General features: G+C 40.4%; 1 protein-coding gene across 5 annotated transcripts in view; it reads right to left on the bottom strand.

Moving 5' to 3' along the window:
• Positions 1-27,513, bottom strand: part of LOC133657445 (serine/threonine-protein kinase 32C-like) — a 215,084-nt gene that overhangs the window by 11,794 nt on the left and 175,777 nt on the right. For 4 of the 5 annotated variants that reach the window (XM_062058788.1, XM_062058789.1, XM_062058786.1 and 1 more), the window contains 3 exons: positions 11,648-11,773; positions 11,297-11,425; positions 1,433-1,500 (listed from right to left, as the gene is read on the bottom strand). In XM_062058788.1, the coding sequence (XP_061914772.1) occupies positions 1,433-1,500; positions 11,297-11,425; positions 11,648-11,773 (323 nt within the window). Of the gene's footprint in view, positions 1-1,432; positions 1,501-11,296; positions 11,478-11,647; positions 11,774-27,513 lie in introns of those variants that run through there. The other variant, XR_009827265.1, reaches the window with a different exon arrangement.

The raw sequence follows: 27,513 nt of genomic DNA, 5'->3' as shown, positions 1-27,513 counted from the left end.
GCCTACTACAGTGACTGTATTTTAATGTTGGTCATCATGGTGGTACTTGGAGAGCCAAGTGTTTTCTGAGTTTAACGTTTGAGAACCACTGATCTAGAGCACTGTTTTTCAACCACTGTGCCGCGTCACACTAGTGTGCCGTGAGATACAGTCTGGTGTGCCATGGGAGATTATCTAATTTCACCTATTTGGGTTAAAACATTTTTTGCAAACCAGTAATTATAGTCTGCAAATTATGTGTTGTTGTTGAGTGGTCTGTGATGTCTAGAGCTGAGCAGAGTAATCGTGTAATACTCTTCCATATCAGTAGGTGGCAGCCGGTAGCTAATTGCTTTGTAGATGTCGGAAACAGCGGGAGGCAGTGTGCAGGTAAAAAGGTGTCTAATGATCAAACCCAAAACAAACAAAAGATAAGTGCCCCTAAGAAACGGCATTGAAGCTTAGGGAAGGTTATGCAGAACGAAACTAAAACTGAACTGGCTAAAAAGTAAACAAAAACCGAATGCTGGAGGACAGCAAAGACTTACTGTGGAGCAAAGACGGCGTCCACAATGTACATCCGAACATGACATGACAATCAACAATGTCCCCACAAAGAAGGACAAAAACAACTGAAATATTATTGATTGCTAAAACAAAGTCGATTTCGCTCAAAGGAAGACATGAAACTGCTACAGGAAAATACCAAAAAAGGAGAAAAAGCCACCAAAATAGAACCGCAAGACAAAAACTAAAACACTACACACAGGAAAACAGCAAAAAAATCAAAATAAGTCAGGGCGTGATGTGACAGGTGGTGACAGTACACCTACTTTGAGACAAGAGCTATTTTGATGCATGCTTGGTTATGGTTTAAAGGCATATCCAACAATTGCGACAACGACTTTTTACTGTCAACAGAGTTTTGTTTTTTAATGATTTCTGCTGGTGGTGTGCCTCCGGATTTTTTCAACGCAAAAAATGTGCCTTGGCTCAAAAAAGGTTGAAAAACACTGATCTAGAGTACTGTATAGCGCTTTATATTGTGTTTAAAGTGCACAAACATCTAGGAAAATATGGACTTTTGTCGAGGCTGGAACCCATTATTCAATGTTTACATTGTTTCTTACTAACATATTCAAACTTTTTTTTATTTACAAACACTGTTCAAGAACCAATGACGTTTCTTAAATCGAGGTTCCGCTGTAGGCACTGTACATCGTTATGTGACACCCACACCCATCCCATGTCACGTGACCAGTTCCTCCCTCAACCAGGCACCCACGCACACACATATTGCTACTAAAACCAAATTCTGTCTCCTATGGCAACACTACTGCAAAAAATCCATCTGCCTCTTTAAGGTGTATTGTGACCACACAATAAAAGACAAAATGAAGCGTAATTATTAGTGTGTTTTCAGTCTAGGAGGATGTAGGTGCTGCTGTCTTACTTCTCACGGTTGAAGATCATAAACTCTTGCTGCACCGCTTCAAGGCACTCCTGGAGATAGTCGTTCTCCTGGAAGCAGAGAACAGAAATAAAAACACGTGCATCTTCATCGCACACGTCAACAAAGTCATCCTCATTAGCGTCACCTTTAATTAAATGACATGGCCGTTGAGTTTAGGTTCACTTATTATTTGCCCCACACAGTGCATCATGAGTTGTTTTGTTAGTCATCTTCAAACTGGATGTTTTAGCCAAGACAAAAATAGAAGCTCAGAGGCTCTTGAGGCCATGACAACAGGACTGAAGGCTTTATAATTTAATAACCCGAGTAATAACCCAGCGTGAGAACACACACAGACTCCAAGTCTCATAACCCTGCTTGATGCTGGTATAAACGCTATGCCCACACTGGTCACATGTCACACACACACACACACACACACACACACACACACACACACACACACACACACACACACACACACACACACACACACACACACACACACTGGACTGACATTAAAGCACCAGTGGAGTTGAAAAATAAGATGCCTCTATATTGACGCTTTTATCATATATATCTGATGTATGACACCAAAACACATACAAAGTTTGCGAGTAAATAAATAAGATCAAAATAGTATCAATCTCACAGAGATTCCTGAGCCATTTTGAAAGATAATGAGGAAGCCAGACACATCACTGCGTGACTTAGAGGTAGGAACCGCAGATATCCTCATCACAAATAACAATGCAAATTATGGAGACTTTGTGAAAGCCAACGACGATTACTTTGAGAAAAATGATGATCCAGAAATGTATATTGTTGATCTTGAATATAAGGAGGGTGAGCTACAAGTTTTAGAAGCTCTGCTAAACAGACCCAGGTTTAGCGAAACACTAAGCATCATGTAGCAGTATTGCTAAGTGCTAAACAAGAAATACAAACTTCAAACATAATAAAACGATTACTTACTTTACAATGTCTACTCTTACTTTGATGACGACTAATAAGATGTTCATATCTTCCCGTTTAGATGAACAATTAATCATGATGCACGCGAAGGGTTAACAAGGAAGTCTCCCTGCAGACACTGTCTTCGGCTGTGTATGTTTGTCTCCATGAATTGAATGTCACAGATGAACAACTTCTAGATTTATAGCTAAACCCTCCTAATATCCAGATGAGAGGCATCATTTATAATCTAGAATAACTTTGAGAGACGCGATGATGCAGGAGCATCAGGATATCGCGGCCTGCTCACAGTAAAGCAGCAGAGGACTACTTAGCTGTGTATCAATCCGCCACTAAAAAAATAGTTTGTCTGCATTAAGCACTTAAAATAACAACATCGCTAATATTTGGTTAATATTCAGGTCAAGATATGTACCATATTTTTCGGACTATAAGTCACAGTTTTTTTCATAGTTTGGCCGGGGGTGTGACTTATACTCAGGAGCGACTTATGTGTGAAATTATTAACACATTACCGTAAAATATCAAATAATATGATTTAGCTCATTCATGTAAAAGACTAGACGTATAAGATTTCATCGGATTTAGCGATTAGGAGTGACAGATTGTTTGGTAAACATATAGCATGTTCTATATGTTATAGTTATTTGAATGACTCTTACCATAAAATGTTATGTTAACATACCAGGCACTTTCTCAGTTGGTTATTTATGCGTCATATAACGTACACTTATTCAGCCTGTTGTTCACTATTCTTTATTTTTTTTAAAGGCCTACTGAAATGAATTTTTTTTATTTAAACAGGAATAGCAGATCCATTTTATGTGTCATACTTGATCATTTCGCGATATTGCCATATTTTTGCTGAAAGGATTTAGTATAGAACAACGACGATAAAGTTTGCAACTTTTGGTCGCTGATAAAAAAAAGCCTTGCCTATACCGGAAGTAGCGTGATGTCACAGGGGGAAGGATTCCTCACAATTCCCCGTTGTTTACAATGGAGCGAGAAAGATTCGGACCGAGAAAGCGACGATTACCCCATTAATTTGAGCGAGGATGAAAGATTCGTGGATGAGGAACGTTAGAGTGAAGGACTAGAGTGTAGTACAGGGTGTATCTTTTTTCGCTCTGACCGTAACTTAGGTACAAGGTCTCATTGGATTCCACACTCTCTCCTTTTTCTATTGTGGATCACGGATTTGTATTTTAAACCACCTCAGATACTATATCCTCTTGAAAATGAGAGTCGAGAACGTGAAATGGACATTCACAGTGACTTTTATCTCCACGACAATACATCGGTGAAGCTCTTTAGCTACGGAGCTAACGTGATAGCATCAGGCTCAACTGCAGATAGAAACAAAATTTTAAAAAACCCTGACTGGAAGGATAGACAGAAGATCAACAATACTATTAAACCATGAACATGTAAATACACGGTTAATAATTTCCAGCTTGGCGAAGCTTAACAATTGAAGCTAACTTAGCTACGGAGCGGCGGCGGCGGGCGTTGTAGCTTTCGACGACACCCCGGCCGCCATCAGAGTCGGCAAGAAACATATATTTCCCCAAAGTTACGTACGTGACATGCACATAGCGACACGCACGTACGGGCAAGCGAACAAATGTTTGGAAGGCAAAGCTGTACTCACGGTAGCGCGTCTGCTATCCAGCTCAAACACAACACAACCTCCTGGTTGTGTTGCTGTAGTCCGCCGCTAATACACTGATCGCACCTACAACTTTCTTCTTTGCAGTCTCCATTGTCCATTAAACAAATTGCAAAAGATTCACCAACACAGATGTCCAGAATACTGTGGAATTGTTCGATGAAAACAGAGCAGTTTGTATGGTGACACATTGGGTCCGAATACTTCCGTTGCCGTCGTGACGTCACACGCATACGTCATCATACATAGACGTTTTCAAGCGGAAGTTTCCCGGGAAATTTAAAATTGCACTTTATAAGTTAACCCGGCCGTATTGGCATGTGTTGCAATGTTAAGATTTCATCATTGATATATAAACTATCAGACTGCGTGGTCGGTAGTAGTGGGTTTCAGTAGGCCTTTAAATTGCCTTTCAAATGTCTATTCTTAGTGTTGGGTTTTATCAAATAAATTTCCCCAAAACATGCGACTTATGCTCCAGTGCGACTTATATACTGTATGTTTTTCCTTCTTTATTATGCATTTTCGGCCGGTGCGATTTATACTCCGGAGCGACTTATACTCAGAAAAATACGGTATATAGAGTATTGTTGGCGGGTTTTGGATGGTTATTTAGAGGGTTTTGTGGGCAAAATAGAGAGCCTCCATTGACTCTATTGTTAGCGGACTTGTTATGTATTTATTTATTTATTACTTAGAATGCATAAAAAAAGAAAAACACATGTGTTCATGTCTTATATAGGGATTGTGAATTAAAGACAGCACATCTCTCTCTAATGTTTGCGTATTTCCAGTACGTCTGATCTGATAACATGGTTAGAGTGACGTGGGATCTGAGCCGAGGATGTCGTTGTGGTTTGTGCAGCCCTTTGAGACACTCGTGATTTAGGGCTATATAAATAAACTTTGATTGATAGATTGATGGCTAGAATGCAGAAGTGTTACTACAGTGACGTCAATCTACGGAAATGACCGAAGACATTCAAAATGGCTGACTGAATTTGTGGCATTTTGTGATATTTAGACGATATTTTCACAAACTTTGTAAATACAAATGGATATGGTTTAATGTATACAATGAAACACAATTAGGCATATAAAGTGAACTTGTTTTTCCACTCTTCTGGTACTTTAACATCACTGATGGCATGATGATGGGAATAATTACACAAAGAGGAAAATGCTGAAGTGAATGACAAGATGACAAAGCAGATGACAAAACTCAGCACATAATGAGTACATGAGGAAAGTCTATATTTTTGCCTTGTGCTCATTTCATTGCTTTAAATGTGTATTCCGGATCAACACATTGATGAGGAGGATTGGGACTGTGCAGAATACATAACTTCAAATGCACAGATTAATGGTATGCAATAAAATAAAATAAAACTTTTGTCTTCAAAAATGTAATAATTTTCACTTTTAATTCTCAGTCGGTGATGTTTTGAAAAGTTCCAGAACTGATACCACAAGATACATCTTTCAAATCCAACATACAAACTACTTTACATTACATAAAATGACCCTCATGTTGATGTCGTCCATGTCTTCAAAACGGGATTCCTTGACGACCCGTTTTGAAATGAGAGGGAAAAAAAAGACACGTCGAATAAGTAGCGAGGTTGTTGCAACACAGTGATGTTGTTCTCGGCCAAGAACTGTAGGACGCTCAGGGCATTGTAAGTAGCAGAAGTGTTGTCATGGTGAAACAGCTACACTTAACTCTTCTCGCACACTGCATGACAAGCATCTCTTTGTATATGCGCTTGTTGATCGCCCGACTCCCATCAACAGACGTGGAAATTTACTGACACACTTCCTTCATATATTTCTTTGAAACACCCAAAAACATTTTATGTTTAAAAAAATATATATATTAAAAAGTTTTTTTTGTCTACATTTAAAAAACTTCCTTGTGGTCTACATAACATGTAATGGTGGTTCTTTGGTCAACATGTTGCATAGATTATTTTTTACAGACCAACTTCAAGTCGCTTTCAAAACCGTTTCTTCAGGATGCACCTTTTTTTTGGCGGTCTTATTTACATGCCCTTCTGCAGGCCAAGCCCCCTTCGACTGCGTCTTCACCCTGTCAGTCATGTTATAGTTTTTAGCCTATGCATATTAAAGGCCTACTGAAACCCACTACTACCGACTACGCAGTCTGATAGTTTATATATCAATGATGAAATCTTAACATCGCAACACATGCCAATACGGCCGGGTTAACTTATAAAGTGCAATTTTAAATTTCCCGCCGGTTGAAAAAGCCTTTGGAGGATGACGTATGCGTGTGACGTAGCCCGGGGAACAGAGGTATGCCTTCCCCATTGAATACAATACAAAAAAGCTCTGTTTTCATTTCATAATTCCACAGTATTCTGGACATCTGTGTTGGTGAATCTTTTGCAATTTGTTTAATGAACAATGGAGGCTGCAAAGAAGAACGTTGTAGGTGGGATCGGTGTATTAGCGGCTGGCTGTAGCAACACAACAAGGACTACTTACTTGGATAGCAGACGCTTAGCCGATGCTAGCCGCGGCCACCGCACGGATGATCGGGTGAAGTCCTTCGTCGCGCCGTCGATCGCTGGAACGCAGGTGAGCACGGGTGTTGATGAGCAGAGCAGATGAGGGCTGGCTGGCGTAGGTGGAGCGCTAATGTTTTTAGCATAGCTCTGTGAGGTCCGGTTGCTAAGTTGCTAAGTTAGCCTTAGCGTCGTTAGCAACAGCATTGTTAAGCTTTGCCAGGCTGAGATCTATTAACCGTGTAGTTACATGTACATGGTTTAATAGTATTGTTGATCTTCTGTCTATCCTTCCAGTCAGGGATTTATTTATTTTGTTTCTATCTGCATTTGAGACAGATGTTATCACGTTAGCTCATGCTAAAGAGCTTCGTCGATGTATTGTCGTGGAGATAAAAGGCACTGTGCATGTCCATTTTGCGTTCTCGACTCTCATTTTCAAGAGGATATAGTATCCGAGGTGGTTTAAAATACAAATCCGTGACCCACAATAGAAAAAGGAGAGAGTGTGGAATCCAATGAGCCAGCTTGTACCTAAGTTACGGTCAGAGCGAAAAAAAATATGTATTTCACTGCATTCTAGTCCGTCACTCTAACGTTCCTCATTCATGAATCTTTCATCCTCGCTCAAATTAATGGGGTAATCGTCGCTTTCTCGGTCCGAATAGCTCTAGCTGCGTTGAAAACAATAGGAAAATATGAGGGAGTGAACAACTGACTGCGTCACGCTACTTCCGGTAGCGGCAAGGTTTTTTTTTTTATCAGAGACCAAAAGTTGCAAACTTTATCGACGTTGTTCTATACTAAATCCTTTGAGCAAAAATATGGCAATATCGCAAAATGATCAAGTATGACGCATAGAATGGATCTGCTATCCCCGTTTAAATTTAAAAAAAATATTTCAGTAGGCCTTTAAGTCTACTGACAGATATACGTTAGAACTATATGTATATACAATACAGCAGAGGATTTTATCATGCATGTGCATATACGAGCCAGTCTGCCCCACAACAAGAAAATAGAGAAAAATAAGGAACTTGGTGAGTGCAACTTTGGACTACAACTGAATAAAAATGGTGAAGTCAGGCAAAGCTCAGCCTCTTTGGCAGACCAAAATAAGGCCCGTAAAGATTTTTAATCCGGACTGTCGTTTCCAAATAATTTTTTAACCTCCAAACCTCAGCTGCCATAATGACATGCAGTGCTGTTTTCAAATTACTGGAAGTCTTGAACTATAGAAAGTATTTCAGTGGTTGGAATCTGCGCTTTTGAGTGATATACAAGTTATTGCAGTAATCTATGACAACACAGCTCCAGGCCTATGTGTCACTAAGTGTGTGGGCGGGGTTTGTTTCCAGAGCAGCCGGTCTGAAACGTGGATGTTGAGGGCATACGCAAAAGCAGAATTTTACAACAAAGTTCTGTAGAAAAGTAATAGTATATCAGATTATAGGTGTTTTTACACTTTGCGTTCATATTTCGTCGTGATTGTTGCATTTTTGTTGCGTTTTGCTTGATGGTAAAAGATGTGAATCGAGGAGGTGGTCTGAGAAGTAAAAGAGAAGCAACGTTCATATGTTGTTAATATTCAGTATTTTATCGTTCATAGTTAATATTGTAAATCCCACATTCTTTATTTTCATGTACATTCTATTCTGGGTGTCACATTTAGTAAAAAAAAAGTAAAATTCCATTTGGTTTTTTAAGGTGGTCTGTCAATGTTTTTAGCATTCTCTCAGACATTACTGTGAGTTTTTGTAGTAGTGTTCCTGAAGAAAGGGACCCAAGCACACATACTGTGCTGTATATTTGTTTACTGTACTGTATATATATATTTTTTAATTAAAATTTTTTATATACATATACACACCGGCTTTCAGACACATTTCTTCTTCTCAAAGTGGCCCCCGAGTCAAAATAATTGCCCAGGTGTGCTCTTTGGGTAAACCTCTATAGAGGTCTCAACCCAGGAATAGAGGTCAACCGGTTAATAAGATTGATGTGTGAAATGGTGTCAGAGACAACCCTGAAATATCTGTCCAGTTCTACAATGTATCCTGTTCTATCTCATCTGACTTTGAGCAAGAATGGTTGGCAGTCCTTATCAATCTTTCTCACTCACATTCACACCTGTATACCTTTCAGAGTCCCCATTTAACCTAATATGCAAAAGGACAGTGTTAAGACAGTGTCTCCTTGCTGTTAGGCAGATGTGCTAACCACATGCACCACCATGATGGCTCCTCTGATATCTTGCATCATTAAATGATAAAATAGTCCACTGCTATACTACATGAAGAGAAAGGCTACATTTGCATAGCAGGATTGCTAAGTAGTAAGATAACATTCTCGGGATTCCAGCGGAATCAGCGTGAAACTCCATTAATAAATAAAAACCATGGTTGTGGGTGAACAGTATAGTAGATTGAAAATGAGTTTATCTTGTGTTGGGAGCTTGAACTGTGGATAGAAATGTCATCATCTGACAGTGAAATAAACACATATTTGTGTTAGATATTACAGTTGCGGCTTTACTACACTGCGCATTAAGAAAATAAAAGTATGTTCTCCAAATGTTTGGCCTAATTTATTTATGTCTTTTATGTTTCACACTGCAGTATTTGTCTTATGTTCTATTATTAGGTTGTCACAATGGGTAAAGATATTCATGAAGGGGGACTTTTTGTTTCCAGATAAAGGGTGAACACTGCTAACAACATGGCGGCTAATCATGGCGCTACTCTGTCTTGACCGCGATAATCAAGCTGACCAACTTTTGGTAGACTTTAGGTGGACTTAATTTTCAACTGTTGCTGCATCAATAAAACATCTCCATATTGGTGTGCCTTTGTGTGAGCGTAGGCCTGGGGCGATATTTGATAAGTCAATTAACCGACAATAAATTAAAATTAAAGTCGGTAAATCGCCATGAGCATGCTTCAAGAGCATCCGCGCTTTTCGTCGCTTTTAGCGGCTCTGCGCGTTTGTACCGTAGTGAAATGAAAAGAAGTGGGGTGAATTATCTTGTCCTCATTAAGTGTCTTTGACTCTTCGTCTTGGACGCGGGGCCGCTGGCCCGTTAGCATCACATAGTGCAACTAGGTAGCATGTAGCAGCTAACATGGACAAAATGATCACAAACCCAAATCCCAACGCACCAGTGTGGGAATATTTCAGTTCAAACCTTTGGAACAAGATGAGACAATCAACACCGAGAAGCCAGTTGGCTGAATGTGCGCGAATAAAACAAACCTGCATGCCCCTTGAAACACAACACCCGACAGTTCACAATCACAGGTCAGTCAGTATAAACAAAACAGTGCAAAATAGTATGCACTCACAGAAAGTGGGGTTAAATACATTGCCAGAGTTATGCTGCCATTTAACAATTGTTAAAGGTGCCGTCATGTTGTCATGTCATTTTGGTGTTTCTCACTCGGAATCTGCCAAACTTAATTTTGTTTTGCATAGGACCTGTTAATACACTTGTTTTAACTGTAGCGTTTATATTTTTATTTTGCACTTTTGTTAAAGAAGGTCCTAACTTGATTGTCGGTTAAGTAATGTACAACTCCACTTCTGCCTGCATGTTCAATATTGAAGTGCAACTTTGGTTGTCAATACTTTATTTAGCTATTTTATTTATTGTTATGGTTGTGTATATTTGAGCCTCTCACCATCCCCTCTTTAAAATATTTTATTGCTTTTGGTTGTAATTTTTATTCAAGTGCAAAATTTTGCTAAAAGACAAAGTATATTTTATTGTTATTATTATTTTTTTATTCAACTTTGAGATTAAAAGTTTTCATTCCAATTACAATGTTAAAATACATAAAAAATAGAAGTTTATTGCATTTGAAAGGACATGCTTTATTGTTATGTATCATCAATGGTTAATTGGGTCTCCAAAAAATGATGGGAATAATATTGTTTATCGGCAATAATTCATAGGTCAATATATCGTCAAGCAAAATTTGTTCTCGGCCCAGGCCTACGTGAGCGATGTCAAAAGACGAGACTCCAAGACATTCCAGGACTCGATATAACTCGGCCAGCCACTTTATGCTAACAAGACAGCCATCAGCAGCTGTATGGACAATGTTAAGTGAAGATGAACCCAGTTGATGAACTTCATTTTTAACATCAGTAACACAGTTTCAACGACAATGTGGTACATACAATGCTCACAACACGGGCAATAATGGTGGCTGCGACTGTTAAACTGACCACGTTTTTGCAGAACTACACGTGCCCATGATTTCCACATAGTAGTAGGCCATAGCAATGGTGCTTGGAGGATCCTCCGGACTATTGGTAAGTACCGTAATCTACAGTAGAACACACTGAAGGCTACTATACTGTGTGAAACGAGTGAAAATGTAACTATATGGATGTTATTTTATGTTCAGACGTTTCTAATAATGGTAAAAAAATATTTAGAAGGTTGTAAACAGTTTCATTTATGCTCCAGCTATGAAAATATTCAATTTATTAATAATAATCCTACTTCACGGAAATGTGTTTACCACGGTCAGGTGTGGACGGTAAACTAAAGATGACTGTATCTGTTATGGGTTTATTCTAAGATTCAAGGAAATCATTGTTCATGGAATCATTAACACAATTACAATGAATTGTCAAAAATGCTCATTGAGACAAGTTGATATTGTAAAGAATGTTTTTACGCACAGACTGTGAATCCTTGCTGTTGTCTCGAGACCGGTTCTTTGCCAGTCTTTTCTTCTTCTTATGAAGGGGACGTGATTCCAGAATCATCTCCTCCAGTTCAAAGGTGGGGTCGCAGTGGAGACGACCTTTCTGCAGGAGGAAAAGTCCATAAGGCGACCGTTGGACACAGGACAGCCAACGCCTGCAAATCAGCTTTGATATTAAACATAAATATATGCCACACATTATAGAGGAATAGTAAAAGGAAGCTGCAATAAGATCTGCTTGGCATTATTCATCTACTACAATTGCTACTAACAAGCTGCTTGTGTGCACTTTTAGGTGTCTTGCATTGAATTGTTTAGCACTAACATTCGGAACGAAGCCGGCATCCATCTTCTTTCCATAAACAGCGTCCCAATTGATGTCAGCGAGGTAGGGAGAAGTCTGCATGTCCGACAGGCTGGAGAAACGATGCTCTGGGTTCACTGTGAGTAGCTAGTGGAAAGACGCACATGCAAACATGTAAGTGATTATTTTTTTACACACAGCAATTCCCAAATATTTTAAACTGACAATAAGAAAGAGCCAAGAACATCGAGTGTATTATATTCTTCTTCCTGTCAATCTCACATAAAGTATTATTTAATTAATCACTCTAGATAGGTAAATAAGTAAATGCATGAGAGGGATCTCTGGTGTAAAGCCTACAACCCGATATATCCATCCATTCACCCATTTTCTATCATTTATCCCTCTCTGGGTTGCAGGGGGGGGGTGGGGGGGGGGGGGGGGGGGGGGGGGGGTTTAGGGCCAGCAAGTAAAAATTGTATTTCCCTTCAAGAATGTAATAAAAATGTAAGTCCATCAATCCACACATTTTGTACCATCTATCTTGTTCAATGGTGCAGGAAGTTGGTGCCTATTTCGGCTGACTTTGGGTGAAAGGTGGACAACACAATGGACTGATCCCGACTCTACAGTCACTGGGCACATAAAGGCAAACAACCATTCACACTGGCACTGAGTGTGGACTGTGGAGTCAGGCAAATTAACCACTACAGAACCATCACTGATAACAACATAAAACAAATACATTTTCTCTGCATCCATGTTGAGCCTTTGCATTGCTGACTATATACAAGTGGTACTTCGGTTTTCCTATGATCCAACTATTATCCATTTAGTATAAATCTATGGCGTCAAAACAGTAGCAAAATATATGCGCATAAAAACCCTGTGCATGGGACTCTCTTGCGTTTTTGCGCGGACTATGTTTGCATGAGCGACAGACTCTGTTTGCGCTTGCGGTGTGTTTCTTTTGGCATTTAGGGAGCGGGCATTGAGTACACGGCCGCTGCAACTCCCCTCCTTTTTTATTGGTCGTTTTAAAAGTCTCTTGATCAGAGCCAGTCCGAAGGAACTGCTATCATCAATGTGTCCCTCTTGAAGAAGAGTAGTCTTTAGAGTATAAAAATAAGCCAAATAACCCAATATATAATTCTGTATTAAGTTAAGTGCTTTGAATAAAAATAATAAAATAAAACACAAATGTTATCAGATTGTGAGAGCATCACACTCGCGACTCTGGCACTATGACATCAGCTCAGTTATCTTCTTCGTGCCTTGGACACAGACCCTGGACATGCTCATTTTCCATTCTGTCCTGTTGGTAGCATGCCTTCTGACTTCATTCCAGTTCTTCCAAACTCCCTCTTTTCTTCATTTCTCGATAGTCCTTCTGTATGTTGTTTTCGGTCTGCCCACTCGTCTTTTGCCGACTGGATGCCATGTCAAGGCTATCATGCAATGGTGATTATTGGGCTTTCTCAATACGTGACCAATCCATTTCCAACTCCTCTTTTTGACTTCCTTGCTTATTCTGTTAATTTGGTTCAGTTTATTGAGTTCATCGATTGAAATTATATTTGGCCAAAAGATTTTCATTAATCTTTTAAGACATTTGAATTGGAGAGAGTCCAACTTTCTTTCATCACTTTTGATCAAATTCTACATCTCACATCCATACAGTAAAACAGGTGTGACATTAGATGTGTACAGTTAGATTTTAGTTTTCTTACTAATTTGATAAAACTTCCAAATTGTATTTATTTTTGTGAATTCTGTCCTTGCTTTGTTCAAACTGCTATTCATATTGTTACCACTTCTGCCCTCCTTGCTCGTAACTGCACCAATTCATCTACATCTTTAATGTCATTTCCGTCTTGTTTAATAGCGTCATTCTTTTTGTAGTTCAATCTCAAGATCTTTGTCTTTTTTTCATTGATCTTTAGTCCAACTCTTTTGGCTAGCCTTGACATTGTATTTGTTGTACTCTGCATCTGTGAATGTGTTGAGGACAACAGGGCAATATCGTTGGCAAAATCCAGAACATCCAGTTTTGACGTAATTTGCCACCTGATTCCAGTGTTGTTGATTCTGGTAGTCTATCGCATCACCCAGTCAATGATCAATCAATCAATCAATGTTTATTTATATAGCCCTAAATCACAAGTGTCTCAAAGGGCTGTACAAGCCACAACGACATCCTCGGTACAGAGCCCACATACGGGCAAGGAAAACTCACCCCAGTGGGACGTCAAGGTGAATGACTATGAGAAACCTTGGAGAGGACCGCATATGTGGGTAACCCCCCCCCCCTCTAGGGGAGACCGAAAGCAATGGATGGTCTGACATAATATTGTGAAAGTCCAACACATCAGCGAAAGTCCAGTCCATGGTGGGGCCAGCAGTAACCATCCCGAGCGGAGACGGGTCAGCAGCGTCCCCATCCGATGAACAGGCTAGCGGTCCACCCCGGAGCAGAGTAGAAAAGAAAAGAAAAGAAACGGCAGATCAACTGGTCTAAAAAGGGAGTCTATTTAAAGGCTAGAGTATACAAATGAGTTTTAAGATGAGACTTAAATGCTTCTACTGAGGTAGCATCTCTAACTTTTACCGGGAGGGCATTCCATAATAATGGAGCCCGAATAGAAAACGCTCTATAGCCCGCAGACTTTTTTTGGGCTCTGGGAATCACTAATAAGCCGGAGTTCTTTGAACGCAGATTTCTTGCCGGGACATATGGTACAATACAATCGGCAAGATAGGCAGGAGCTTGACCGTGTAGTATTTTATACGTAAGTAGTAAAACCTTAAAGTCGCATCTTAGGTGCACAGGAAGCCAGTGCAGGTGAGCCAGTATAGGCGTAATATGATCAAACTTTCTTGTTTTTGTCAAAAGTCTAGCAGCCGCATTTTGTACCATCTGTAATCTTTTAATGCTAGACATAGGGAGGCCCGAAAATAAAACGTTACAGTAATCGAGACGAGACGTAACGAACGCATGGATAATGATCTCAGCATCGCTTGTGGACAAAATGGAACGAATTTTAGCGATATTACGGAGATGAAAGAAGGCCGTTTTAGTAACACTCTTAATGTGTGACTCAAACGAGAGAGTTGGGTCGAAGATAATACCCAGATTCTTTACCGAGTCGCCTTGTTTAATTGTTTGGTTGTCAAATGTTAAGGTGGTATTATTAAATAGATGTCGGTGTTGAGCAGGACCGATAATCAGCATTTCCGTTTTCTTAGCGTTGAGTTGCAAAAAGTTAGCGGACATCCATTGTTTAATTTCATTAAGACACGCCTCCAGCTGACTACAATCCGGCGTGTTGGTCAACTTTAGGGGCATGTAGAGTTGGGTGTCATCCGCATAACAGTGAAAGCTAACACCGTATTTGCGTATGATGTCACCTAGCGGCAGCATGTAAATACTAAAGAGTGCAGGGCCAAGAACCGAACCCTGGGGAACTCCGCACGTTACCTTAACATAGTCCGAGGTCACATTGTTATGGGAGACACACTGCATCCTGTCAGTAAGATAAGAGTTAAACCAAGACAAGGCTAAGTCTGACATCCCAATACGCGTTTTGATACGCTCTAATAAAATATTATGATCAACAGTATCGAAAGCGGCGCTAAGATCAAGAAGCAGCAACATAGATGAAGCATCAGAATCCATCGTTAGCAATAGATCATTAGTCATTTTTGCGAGGGCTGTCTCCGTAGAGTGATTTGCCCTGAAACCGGATTGAAAAGGTTCACAGAGATTGTTAGACGCTAAGTGTTCATTTAGCTGCTGTGCGACAATTTTTTCGAGAATTTTCGAGATAAACGGAAGGTGGGACACCGGCCGGTAGTTTACCATGGGGTCAGGATCGAGGTTAGGTCTTTTGAGTAGAGGATGAATAACCGCTTTTTTGAATGCTAGGGGAACAGTACCAGAGGAAAGTGATAAGTTTATAATATTTAACACTGATGGACCTAATAAAACAAAAAGCTCCTTGATAAGTTTCCCAGGAATTGGGTCAAGTAAACATGTTGTTTGTTTTGTCCCATTTACACATTTTAACAATTCCTCCAATGTTATTTCATCAAAGAGAGAGAAACTATTTTGGAGGGCAGTGTCCGTCGTATATACAGTCGTATTTGTGTTAATAGAACCCAGTTGTAGCTGAGATGCATTGTCTTTAATCTCTTTTCTAATGACTTCAATTTTCTTATTAAAGAAATTCATAAAGTCATCTGCTGAGTGGGTGGAGCTACTGGGAGGAGTCCCTTGTTGGGTTTGCGATGCTACTGTACTAAACAAAAATGTAGGATCATTTTTGTTGAGGTGGATGAGATTTGAGTAATATTTAGCTTTAGCTGAGGTAAGCATGCGTTTATAAGTTATTAAACTATCACTCCATGCTTGATGGAAAACCTCAAGTTTAGTCGCACGCCATTTGCGTTCCAGCTTTCTATGAGAACTTTTCACTTAAAACAATATTTTTATTCGCCGTTGTCTAGTACTGCACACATACTATCTGTATACAGCAGCTTCCCAATATCTATGAATTTGCTTGGTATACGATATTGCCTCATTATCTCCCACAAACTTTCCCTATGAATCGAATCGCATGCTTACTTAAGGTCGAAAGATTTTATGTTGAGAGATGTTTGCCATTCGAAAATAATGTTCCTCAAAATTAAAATTTGTTCAGTTGTGCTTTTATCTTCTCTAAATCCAGCTTGTTCTGCTCAAGGCTTTTCGTCAATTCCTGTTTTAATTCTGTTGTTGATGACGCTTCCAAGCACTTTGCTTGCTATGGGTAAGAGTGTTATGTCCCATCCAATTTCTGCATTCGGTAAGGTTTCTCTTTTCTTTGGTAGTTTCACAATCAGACCCTTCTTCTAATCACATGGTATTTTTTCCAGATTCCAAATATCGCTGATGACACTATGAAGTTTGTGGGTTGATGTCTCTATGTCACATGTCAACAATTCCGGGGTGATCATATCAAGACCATCTGCCTTCCCATTTTGCAACTTTCTGATTGCACAGTTGATCTCTTCTTTGGTTATTGGTTTTATGTTAATAGTCTCTATCTCAGGATAGTTCTTCTCGCTGATTTCAACTGGGTTTGTGGGCATGTCTCTATTAAGTATCTCTTTGAAGTGTTCTTTCCACCTTTCTTTCCTTCCATCATCTATGTTTCCTTACTAGTCTTTCACACTCGATGTATTGCAGGGATTGTCATTGCATGCTGTTTTAGTTATTTCATTGAGGGATTTTAATATGTCCTTTATCTGCTGCTCTTTGGGCATCACTTGCTAGATTATCAATCCATTGCCTTTTGTTTTTTTCTTATACTTCTCTTTACTTCGTCTTTCGCTCTGTTCCCCTATGTCAGTTGTTTAATTATTTTGGATTTAGTACTGTCAATTTTGAGTTTGAGTTGTTTCCCTATTTCTACCCTTTTTCCAAGATTCAGGACTTATCCATGGTTATTGGTTCTGTCTTTTGGTTCCAATAACTTCTTTTGCAGTCTGGTTGCACGATGACATCTGAGCATCAATAAATTAGCTACTTATTAAGTAGGGCTCTATAATGCAACATTGCAATTACGTGGGGGAGAATTTACAGAAAAAAAACATTTTGTCTTTGACATAGGCTCTTTAATGACATTAAAGTTGTTAAAAGAACACGATTGTTCACATGACATCATAATAAATTAAATAATGTCATTGTTTAATAGGTTGCAATGTAAAACATGTATATCCAATCCAATCCACTTTATTTATATAGCACATTTCAAAAAACAGAAGTTTCACAAAGTGCCGCACAGAAGTTAAGACATACTGTACATACTGGAATAGTCAGTAATATAAAACATTTAACTATAAAAAGAATAAATACATAAAATACATCAGAGAAAATAAAATAGACTAAACCAGGGGTCACCAACGTGGTGCCCGCGGGCACCAGGTCGCCCGTAAGTACCAGATGAGTCGCCCGCGGGCCTGTTCTAAAAAAAAAAAAAAAAAAAAAAATTTTTTTTTTTTAATTTTTTTTTTTTTTTTTTTTTTTTTTTAAATTAAATCTACATAGAAAAAACACAAGATACACTTTCAATCAGTGCATCAACTCAAACAACCTCCCCCATGCACACTCATCCACACCCACTCACACAAAAGGGGTTATTTCTTTCTGCTACCAATATTCTGGTTCCCACAACATAGACAACACATCTGCAAGGGACACAGTCCCTGAAGCACACATGATTGTATAGGCTGCTGGTCCACTAACATTTTCATTAATTACTATTTTTTATGTAATTATTTTTATATTGTTTTACTTTCTTTTTTATCCAAGAAAATGTTTTTTTATTTATTTATCTTTTTTTATTTTATTTTTTAAAAAAGGGCCTTATCTTCAACAGACCAGGTTGTCAATGAAATTAGATTTGTTTAAAGGGTTTTTTAAACCAGGCCCAGTCCAGATAATGTCCAAGTAGGACTCAGCAACACACACCTTCATTCATGTACACAGAAAAAAATTAGGGAACACAACAGATTGCATATAATTTATAAACAAAATTACATTTTCAAAATAAGCATTTATGTACAGTCCAGATTATGTCCAGGTCACTCAAATTAGGGAACACAACAACAGATATCATATAATCTATAAACATAATTATACTTTCAAAATAAGCCTTTGAGGACTTCTCATCTTTTTTTAAATGTTTTTTGGCATCATTATCGTTTTCAACCATGTAACTTTCTAAAGTTAGAAAATACTGAATAAATGTTTTAAAGAAAGTAATACTAAGTGAATATCTGTTTTTGGCCTTAAAAATAAACATTTTACCGAGTACTATAATTAAATTGACTAAATCATGATTGTCAATGAACTCTCCTAAAATAACAGAAACCACATTAAGCTTCATAAACAAACCAATCCTTAAACACATTTTTTCAACTTCCACCCAAAACAAAGACAGAATATGACAATACCAAAACAAATGCAGGGTGGATTCAGGTTCTTGACAACACAATCAGCAATCATCTGACTCTGTAATATTCCATAATTTTAACATTTTCCCTGTGGGTAAGAAGTTATAAATAATTTTAATTTGAAAATAACGATTTTGCACATCGATAGTGGTTTTATAGATTAGTTTGAATATGGCATCCCATGGCAACGGGCAGTCAAAAAAGTCCTCCCATTTTCCATTTGTGTTGTATGAGGCAGCCTTCAAAGATTTCTTTATTAAATAAAAATTATATATTTTTCTATTTATTTTAGTTCCTTTTTGCCAACTAGAATTTCTTATTAGAGGTTTACAAACTAATAATTTAGTAGTTCCATAATTAATTATTTGTTTCCATCTTTTCCCAATTACTCCAGTTAGTTGATAAAATGAAAAGCTTGAGCAAGCATCACCATACATAGCTCTAAATTCATCATACTTCATAATTTTACCATTCTCATTGATAATATCATTGACAAAAATGATTCCTCTTTCAAACATATTTTTCCAAAAGAAAGGCTTTCCATCTATTACAATATTAGAGTTCATCCATATTAACTGCTGCAAAATATCGTCTCTTTTTTCTGGCACATAAAATTGAAAACACCACTATGAGTGGATTGTTTCCTTTATGAACCCCGCCATGTTTCCCAGCAGACTCTCTGGGAGGGGATCACTTGTAAAAAAGGACACAATTTCTTTTGATACAGTACATGTTTTTTGTCCAACGGGACATTTGTGTACCACTCAATGTTTAAATACATCTTTGGAACAATTGATGCTTTTAAAGACAGACACATAGCTTCAAGGTTGAGAAGTTTCAGGCCCCCATATTCATACTCTTTGTACAAAACCTTTCTTTTAATCTTTTCTGGTTTGCCGTTCCAGACAAAATCGAAGACCCTCCGCTCATAAATCTTAAAAAAGTTTTGTGATGGAGCTGGTAATGACAAAAACAAATAAATAAATTGAGGAATAATTAACGAGTTGGCAATAGACATTTTACCATACTGTCAAGACTTGGTCTATGGCGTGGTTTGCTCTCCCGTGGTGCAAAAGAAATGGAACGGACGTGGCGTGCAGGTAAAGACATAGTTTAATTATAACTATAAACTACAAAGTACAAACAAAAGGGTACAAACAAAAGGCGCTCACAGCGGAGGTAAAAAAACTTCACTAGGAAAAAACAAAAGGCGCGCACAATGGCGGAGAACTATGAACATTTAAACAAAAACTTACGTGACAAGAAACTGTGAACATGGCATGAATGTGTGATGTCGCCAGGACAAACAACAGAAACAGAAAAGCCTATATAGTGACATGATAAGTGAAAACAGGTGCGTGACTAACTGTGAACAGGTGCATGACATGACTGTGAAAACGTGAGACAGGTGTGTGTGAGTCCAAACGTGGAACAGGTGAAACTAATGGTTGCTATGGTGACAAACAAAACCAGGAAGTGAAACCAGGAACTAAGGAAGTGTCCAAAAAACAAAACAGCACATGGCCAAACAAAAACATGAACACAGACATGACAGAACCCCCCCCTTACGGACAGATCCCAGATGTCCAAAAACAAAAAACAGGATCAAGAGTCATGGGAGGGGGGGAGGGGGACATGGCGGTGGGTCGCCAGACCAGGTGTCCCCGAATCCACCGGGGCAGAGTCAGGTGGCGGCGGCGGGTAGACCGCCGCTGAACCTGACGAGGTGGGCGACCTGGGAATGGCCACATTCGTGGCAGACGAGGAGGTCGGCGCACCTGGCGTGGCGGACGCCCATGGAAAGGCCACATCCTTGGCCGACGAGGAGGTGGGCGCGTTGTCGTGGCAGGCGGCGAAGCTTGGCGTGGTGCGTCAGGCGGCGAAGCTTGGCGTGGTGCGTCAGGCGGCGAAGCTTGGCGTGGCGGGTCTTGACGAGGGTCTTGGTCTTGGCATGGGTCTTGGTCTTGGTCTTGGCGAGGGTCTGGGTCTTGGTCTTGGACTTGGTCTTGGCGTGGTTGGTCTTGGTCTTGGACTTGGCGTGGTTGGTCTTGGTCTTGGACTCGGCGTGGTTGGTCTTGGTCTTGGACTCGGCGTGGTTGGTCTTGGTCTTGGCGTAGTTGGTCTTGGACTTGGTCTTGGTGTGGCTGTGCTTGGACTTGGTCTTGGTTTGGGTCACTTGGCGGGTCTTGGTCTTGGTCACTTGGCGGGTCTTGGTCTTGGTCACTTGGCGGGTCTTGGTCTTGGTCACTTGGCGGGTCTTGGTCTTGGCTTTGGTCTTGGCGTGGGACAGCCACGGGCGGCACTTGGCGGCGTGGGGCAGCCACGGGCGGCACTTGGCGGCGTGGGGCAGCCACGGGCGGCACTTGGCGGCGTGGGGCAGCCACGGGCGGCACTTGGCGGCGTGGGGCAGCCACGGGCGGCACTTGGCGGCGTGGGGCAGCCACGGGCGGCACTTGGCGGCGTGGGGCTGCGACTGGCGGCACTTGGCGGCGTGGGGCTGCGACTGGCGGCACTTGGCGTCGTGAAGCTGCGACTGGCGGCGCTTGGCGTGGAGCAGGTACTGGTGGCGCTTGGCGTGGAGCAGGTATTGGTGGCGCTTGGCGTGGAGCAGGTACTGGTGGCGCTTGGCGTGGAGCAGGTACTGGTGGCGCTTGGCGTGGAGCAGGTACTGGTGACGCTTGGCGTGGAGCTGGGCGTGGAGCAGGTGGATCTTGGCATGGTCGAAAAACTGGTGGTGGCGGCCGTGCTGGTGGCTGTGGCTTGGCAGGTCGAAAGACAGGTGGTGGGGGTCGTGCTGGAGGCTGTGGCTTGGCGTGACGAAAGACTGGTGGTGGGGGTCGTGCTGGTGGCTGTGGCTTGGCAGGTCGAAAGACAGGTGGTGGTGGTCGTGCTGGAGGCTGTGGCTTGGCGTGACGATGCTGACCCACCCCACCTGAACAATTCCCAGCCCTAGCCCCCCCCTCAAGGAGCGGATCCCAGACGCGCTCCCCGCGGTCTGGAACCGTCTTTTGGGGTGGGCGGAGGGGGTTCAGGAGGAGGGCAGAATCCTCCCCTCTAAATTGTCCAAAAGGTCTTTCGTTCCCCCCCACCTGGGCTTTTGTGGGTGAAAAAAAAATTTCTGACTTGGGCGTGGCATGAGTCCTGGGGGGCGGGGCATGAAAATTGGGTGACTGTGATTGACAGGATCTGATTTCTAAAAACATGTCTTGGTAATATTTAATCATGGATTTAGAGTCTTTGGTTGGATGTGGCTGACAAAAAAAAGAGTTCAGGGGAAAAAAATCCATGACGTCACCCACTGGCAGCGGCGTGACGTCGTCCTGGGGAAGCCGGGCTGGCTGCAGCTCGTTTCCGCCCGGAGGGGGAGGAGCTTGCGGGAACGATGCGTCCTTTCCAATGCTTGTGGAAGCCCTCCCTGACGTCCTTCGTTGGGAGCGGCGCTTCCGGGACTGCGGTGACGCAGCGCCATCCTCGGACCAAAGGGAGCTGATCGGCACCAGTTTGCCGGTCGGACCCCACATGAGATCCCTGCGCTCCATGGGGGAATGGCGGAGTGTCTCGGCTTCCATGGCGCGCAGGACCTCCCACGTTACCTCGTCAAAATTGTCCCATTTTTTTGCGGGAGAGCTCTCGTGCTGGCGACATCTGTCAAGACTTGGTCTATGGCGTGGTTTGCTCTCCCGTGGTGCAAAAGAAATGGAACGGACGTGGCGTGCAGGTAAAGACATAGTTTAATTATAACTATAAACTACAAAGTACAAACAAAAGGGTACAAACAAAAGGCGCTCACAGCGGAGGTAAAAAAACTTCACTAGGAAAAAACAAAAGGCGCGCACAATGGCGGAGAACTATGAACATTTAAACAAAAACTTACGTGACAAGAAACTGTGAACATGGCATGAATGTGTGATGTCGCCAGGACAAACAACAGAAACAGAAAAGCCTATATAGTGACATGATAAGTGAAAACAGGTGCGTGACTAACTGTGAACAGGTGCATGACATGACTGTGAAAACGTGAGACAGGTGTGTGTGAGTCCAAACGTGGAACAGGTGAAACTAATGGTTGCTATGGTGACAAACAAAACCAGGAAGTGAAACCAGGAACTAAGGAAGTGTCCAAAAAACAAAACAGCACATGGCCAAACAAAAACATGAACACAGACATGACACATACAAGGTTAGGGATTTCCCTTTCCATAATTGCATAATTTTGTCCAGCTTTCTTAGTCGATTATCATAATTTACTGAGCCTAGATCTTCCAGATTTTCAGGGACAACAACACCAAGTATGTTAACTGGTCCATCTGTCCACAAAACAGGCACTTTGCATTCCATTCGAAAGGACGTTCTCTTTAGATTTACGATCCTTAACATTTTACAACTATCATAATTAAGCTTAAGGCCAGATTGCTGTGAAAATATGTCCAAAAGATTAAGAAGGTTCCGCAAACAATGAGGAAAAATCTTATCTTTGTGAATCAGCCTTTTCTGACATGAACTTCATCAAGAACAAACACAGAACACGCCTCACTGATGCACATCTGCAAGACTCACTCAGAGTTGCAGTGTCAAGTTACACACCAGAGTACAACACACTAGTTAACAGCATGCAATGCCAGGCTTCCCACTAACTGACAAAGAAACAGATAACAGATTTGGTGTCCAGTTCAAAGTGTGACATGATTTAAAAATTTGAGAGTTTACTTTTGTATTTTACATGAGTTATTATTTGTACAAACATGGTGCAAAGTAATTCATGATTTGTTAAAAAATGTTAGTGGCTAGCTAGTTAAAATGGGATATTGTGATTTCACAAGACTGTCTTAGAAGTGATCATTTGAAAATGTTCAATTTGAAAAATGTGCACTTAGAGAAAATATAAAAATAAAGTGTTGCATTTTGATATTTATCTGTTTCTATATATATTTATTGTGAGAAATCATTAAGATGATCAGTGTTTCCACAAAGATAAATATCATTAATTATTAATAATAACAGAGTTAAAGGTAAATTGAGCAAATTGGCTACTTCTGGCAATTTATTTAAGTGTGTATCTAACTGGTAGCCCTTCGCATTAATCAGTACCCAAGAAGTAGCCCTTGGTTTCAAAAAGGTTGGTGACCCCTGGACTAAACTCTCATGCTGGTTTAAAAGCCTAAGAGTAAAAATATGTTTCAAGACGTGATTTAAAACCCATTAAAGAGAGAGCTGTCCGAATAGCAAGAGGAATATTGTTCCAAAGTTTTGGAGCCCCAGCAGAAAATGCACGATCACCTCTGGATTTTAAACAGGTTTTTGGGACGATAAGAAGAAACTGTGAAGGGGTTCTAAAATGGGGGTAATGTGTTCATGTTTTTTTAGTGCCAGTTAAAAGGCCAGCAGCAGCATTTTGGACTAACTGCAATCGAGCGATTGAGGCCTGGTTCATTCCAACTTAGAGGGAGTAGCAGTAGTCCAAACGTGATGAAATAAAAACATGCATTACCCGCTCAAAGTCGTTAAAAGTTCAAACTGATTTGATTTTTGCTAAAAGTCTTAGATGATAAAAACTACATCGTACAACAGAGTTTAAACTGCTGCTCCAATTTAAAATCATTGTTGAACTTAAAACCAAGATTTGTGACTGTTGGTTTTAAATAAGGCATCAGGGGGTCCAGGTCACTGGGGTGAGCAGTCTGTTTTACTTTTGAGTCAAACAAATAATTTCCGTCTTATTCTCATTTGAGTTTTGAAAGTTTACGGTCAACCATGCTTTTATCTCCTCAAGACAATTTAAAAGTGATTTTAAACTTGTGTCACTTTTCTCTTTTGAAGGGACATAGATTTGTGTATCATCCGCATAAAGATGATATGATATATCTTTTTTTTTAATGTGTTGAATGGGCAGGATGTACACTGAAAACAGGATTGGTCCTGGGATTGAACCCTGCGGGACACCACAGGTCCGATTATGATTAGGCCGAAGCCGAATTATCAATTTGGATCTTAAAAGTTCTATTTGTCAGATATGACCCTAATCATTTCAAGGGTGTGTTCTAAGCGACTAATGAGAGTTGTGTGATCCACTGTGTCGAATGCAGCAGTTAGATCTAAAATAATTAAAATGGCAGGATCGCCAGAATCGGTGGATATTAAAAGGTCATTAAAGACCCTTATTAGATATTAGATCAGGGGTTCTTAATATTTTAGACCTCAGGGCCCAACAATTAGTCAATCAATCAAAGTTTACTTATACAGCCCTTAAAGGCCTACTGAAATGATTTTTTTTTATTTAAACGGGGATAGCAGATCTATTCTATGTGTCATACTTGATCATTTCGCGATATTGCCATATTTTTGCTGAAAGGATTTAGTATAGAACAACGACGATAAAGATTGCAACTTTTGGTATCTGATAAAAAAAAGGCTTGCCCCTACCGGAAGTAGCGTGACGTAGTCAGTTGAACATATACGCAAAGTTCCCTATTGTTTACAATGATGGCCGCATGAAGTGAGAGAGATTCGGACCGAGAAAGCGACAATTTTCCCATTAATTTGAGCGAGGATGAAAGATTTGTGGATGAGTAAAGTGCAAGTGAAGGACTAGTGGGGAGTTGAAGCTATTCAGATAGGGAAGATGCTGTGAGAGCCGGGGGTGACCTGATATTCAGCTGGGAATGACTACAACAGTAAATAAACACAAGACATATATATACTCTATTAGCCACAACACAACCAGGCTTATATTTAATATGCCACAAATTAATCCTGCATAAAAACACCTGCGTGTTTGTTACGCTAGCTCCTAGCTCCTCTGCTAGCTCCTAGCTCCATAGAACACGCCAATACAATTCAAACACCTGATCAACACACACAATCACTCAGCCCAAAAGACCGTTCACCTAACCCAAGGTTCATAGAGCTTATATATTTTAAAAAAGTTACGTACATACGCAAAAAAAAGTTGCGCACATACGGTCAAGCGATCAAATGTTTAGAAGCCAAAGCTGCATACTCACAGTAGCACGTCTGCGTCTTTGTCATCCAAATCAAAGTAATCCTGGTAAGAGTCTGTGTTGTCCCAGTTCTCTACAGGCGTCTGTGTATCGAAGTCAAAAGTCCTCCTGGTTAGAGTCTCTGTTATCCGAGTTCTTCCATCTTGACTGCATCTTTCGGGAATGTAAACGAAGAAGCGCCGGCTGTGTACTGTTGTTGCTGACTACGTTCGAAAAATACGTCCATTTCGCACCGACAACTTTCTTCTTTGCTTGCTCGGCTTCCTTCTCCATAATGCAATGAACATGATTGCAACAGATTCACGAACACAGATGTCCAGAATACTGTGGAATTATGAAATAAAACAGAGCTTTTTCGTATTGGCTTCAATGTGGAAGGCATACCCGTGTTCGCCGGGCTACGTCACGTGCATACGTCATCCTCAGAGGCGTTTCGAACCGGAAGTTTAGCGGCAAATTTAAAATGTCACTTTATAAGTTAACCCGGCCGTATTGGCATGTGTTATAATGTTAAGATTTCATCATTGATATATAAACTATCAGACTGCGTGGTCGGTAGTAGTGGGTTTCAGTAGGCCTTTAATTACAAATGTTTCAAAGGTTTGCACAAGCCACAATGACATCCTCAGATCCCACGCCTTTTTTTAATCGTATTCAATAATTATATCCAACCTACCGGTACTTATAGTTTACAATCTTGTCAAATGATATGGAAGCATATGTTCAGTTCAGTTCAGTTTCAGTTTCAGTTTCAGTTTGTTAATCACACATATTATTATCAAGGCTTAGGTCAAGCTGATTACAAAAATCTACTGCAAAAGAAGAGACCCACGAAAACTAACGAAAAATAAATCCGTGTCCAAGCACTAAATTAGTGCATGGACATGGATTTATTTTATTGACTGGTTGGTCAAAAGGCACTCGGGTGACTACAGAGTGCCATGACTACTACCAACTTTGAGCTGATGCTATGTTTGTGGCGTTTTTTTGTTAGTTTTTCGACATGTAAAAATGTCCTATTGTGCAGCATGGGGCTGCTCCATTTGCGAGAACCTTTACAATGCTTTCCCCGCAACCTGGACAGAAGACACCTATGGAAAATGAAGGTCCGCGAACAACACCGGAGAGCCACCAACTACATTGTCTTGTGCCACACGACAACCTCTGTGTTTTGTTTAGGGGAGAACACACAAACTAATAAAACATTATGTGTTCTGTTATAAATAATAACAGAAGAAAAGAACAAATTAAAGAAGTGGTTTGATGAAAACAGACTATCTTTGAATTTCAGTAAAACTAAAATAATGATACTCAGATACAGTAGAAGAGAAAGTCAAACACAAATAGACATTGTAAGAGTAAAAGAAACCACATTTTGGGTGAATCACTAGACAATAACGGAAAGTTTGTCTAAGTTTAAAAGCTCAGCACATAAAGTGATTACAAATACAATGGAGGCAGCCACCACAGTTGAGGTACTTCACAAAAAATTCATCCTTCCACCATGATCGTTGGTCCAAAGCTAAAGAAGATTTTGCCAAAACGAGGATAATAAGTAATTTTTTCGGTCAATCTGTGTATTTTTCGGGCGCCGTCGGGTGCGTGCTAGTCTGTTAGATAGCCTGCTGGTCACGAAACACTGCACGAATGTAGGAGCAGAGTGCGTTAAATACTGCAGCAAAATTATATTTTCACGAAATAAAAGCATGTTTATGAGCTGGAGTACGTTTAGAACTATATATAGACATATTATTTTGGTTTGATTTTGTCAGATAAACTAATGTCAAAAGGACATTAATAGCATGCCTCCGGGCGCAGCCGCACACATTGTTGGTAGCAAAAAAGGCGCCTGTTGTTTAGTTGGCCATACTCTCTTTATACATGACTCTATGT

This window comes from Entelurus aequoreus, linkage group LG09 (assembly GCF_033978785.1).
Source record: "Entelurus aequoreus isolate RoL-2023_Sb linkage group LG09, RoL_Eaeq_v1.1, whole genome shotgun sequence".
Taxonomy (NCBI): Eukaryota; Metazoa; Chordata; class Actinopteri; order Syngnathiformes; family Syngnathidae; genus Entelurus; species Entelurus aequoreus.
Note: the sequence above shows the minus strand (reverse complement) of the source record. Positions and strands in the feature narration are given on the sequence as shown.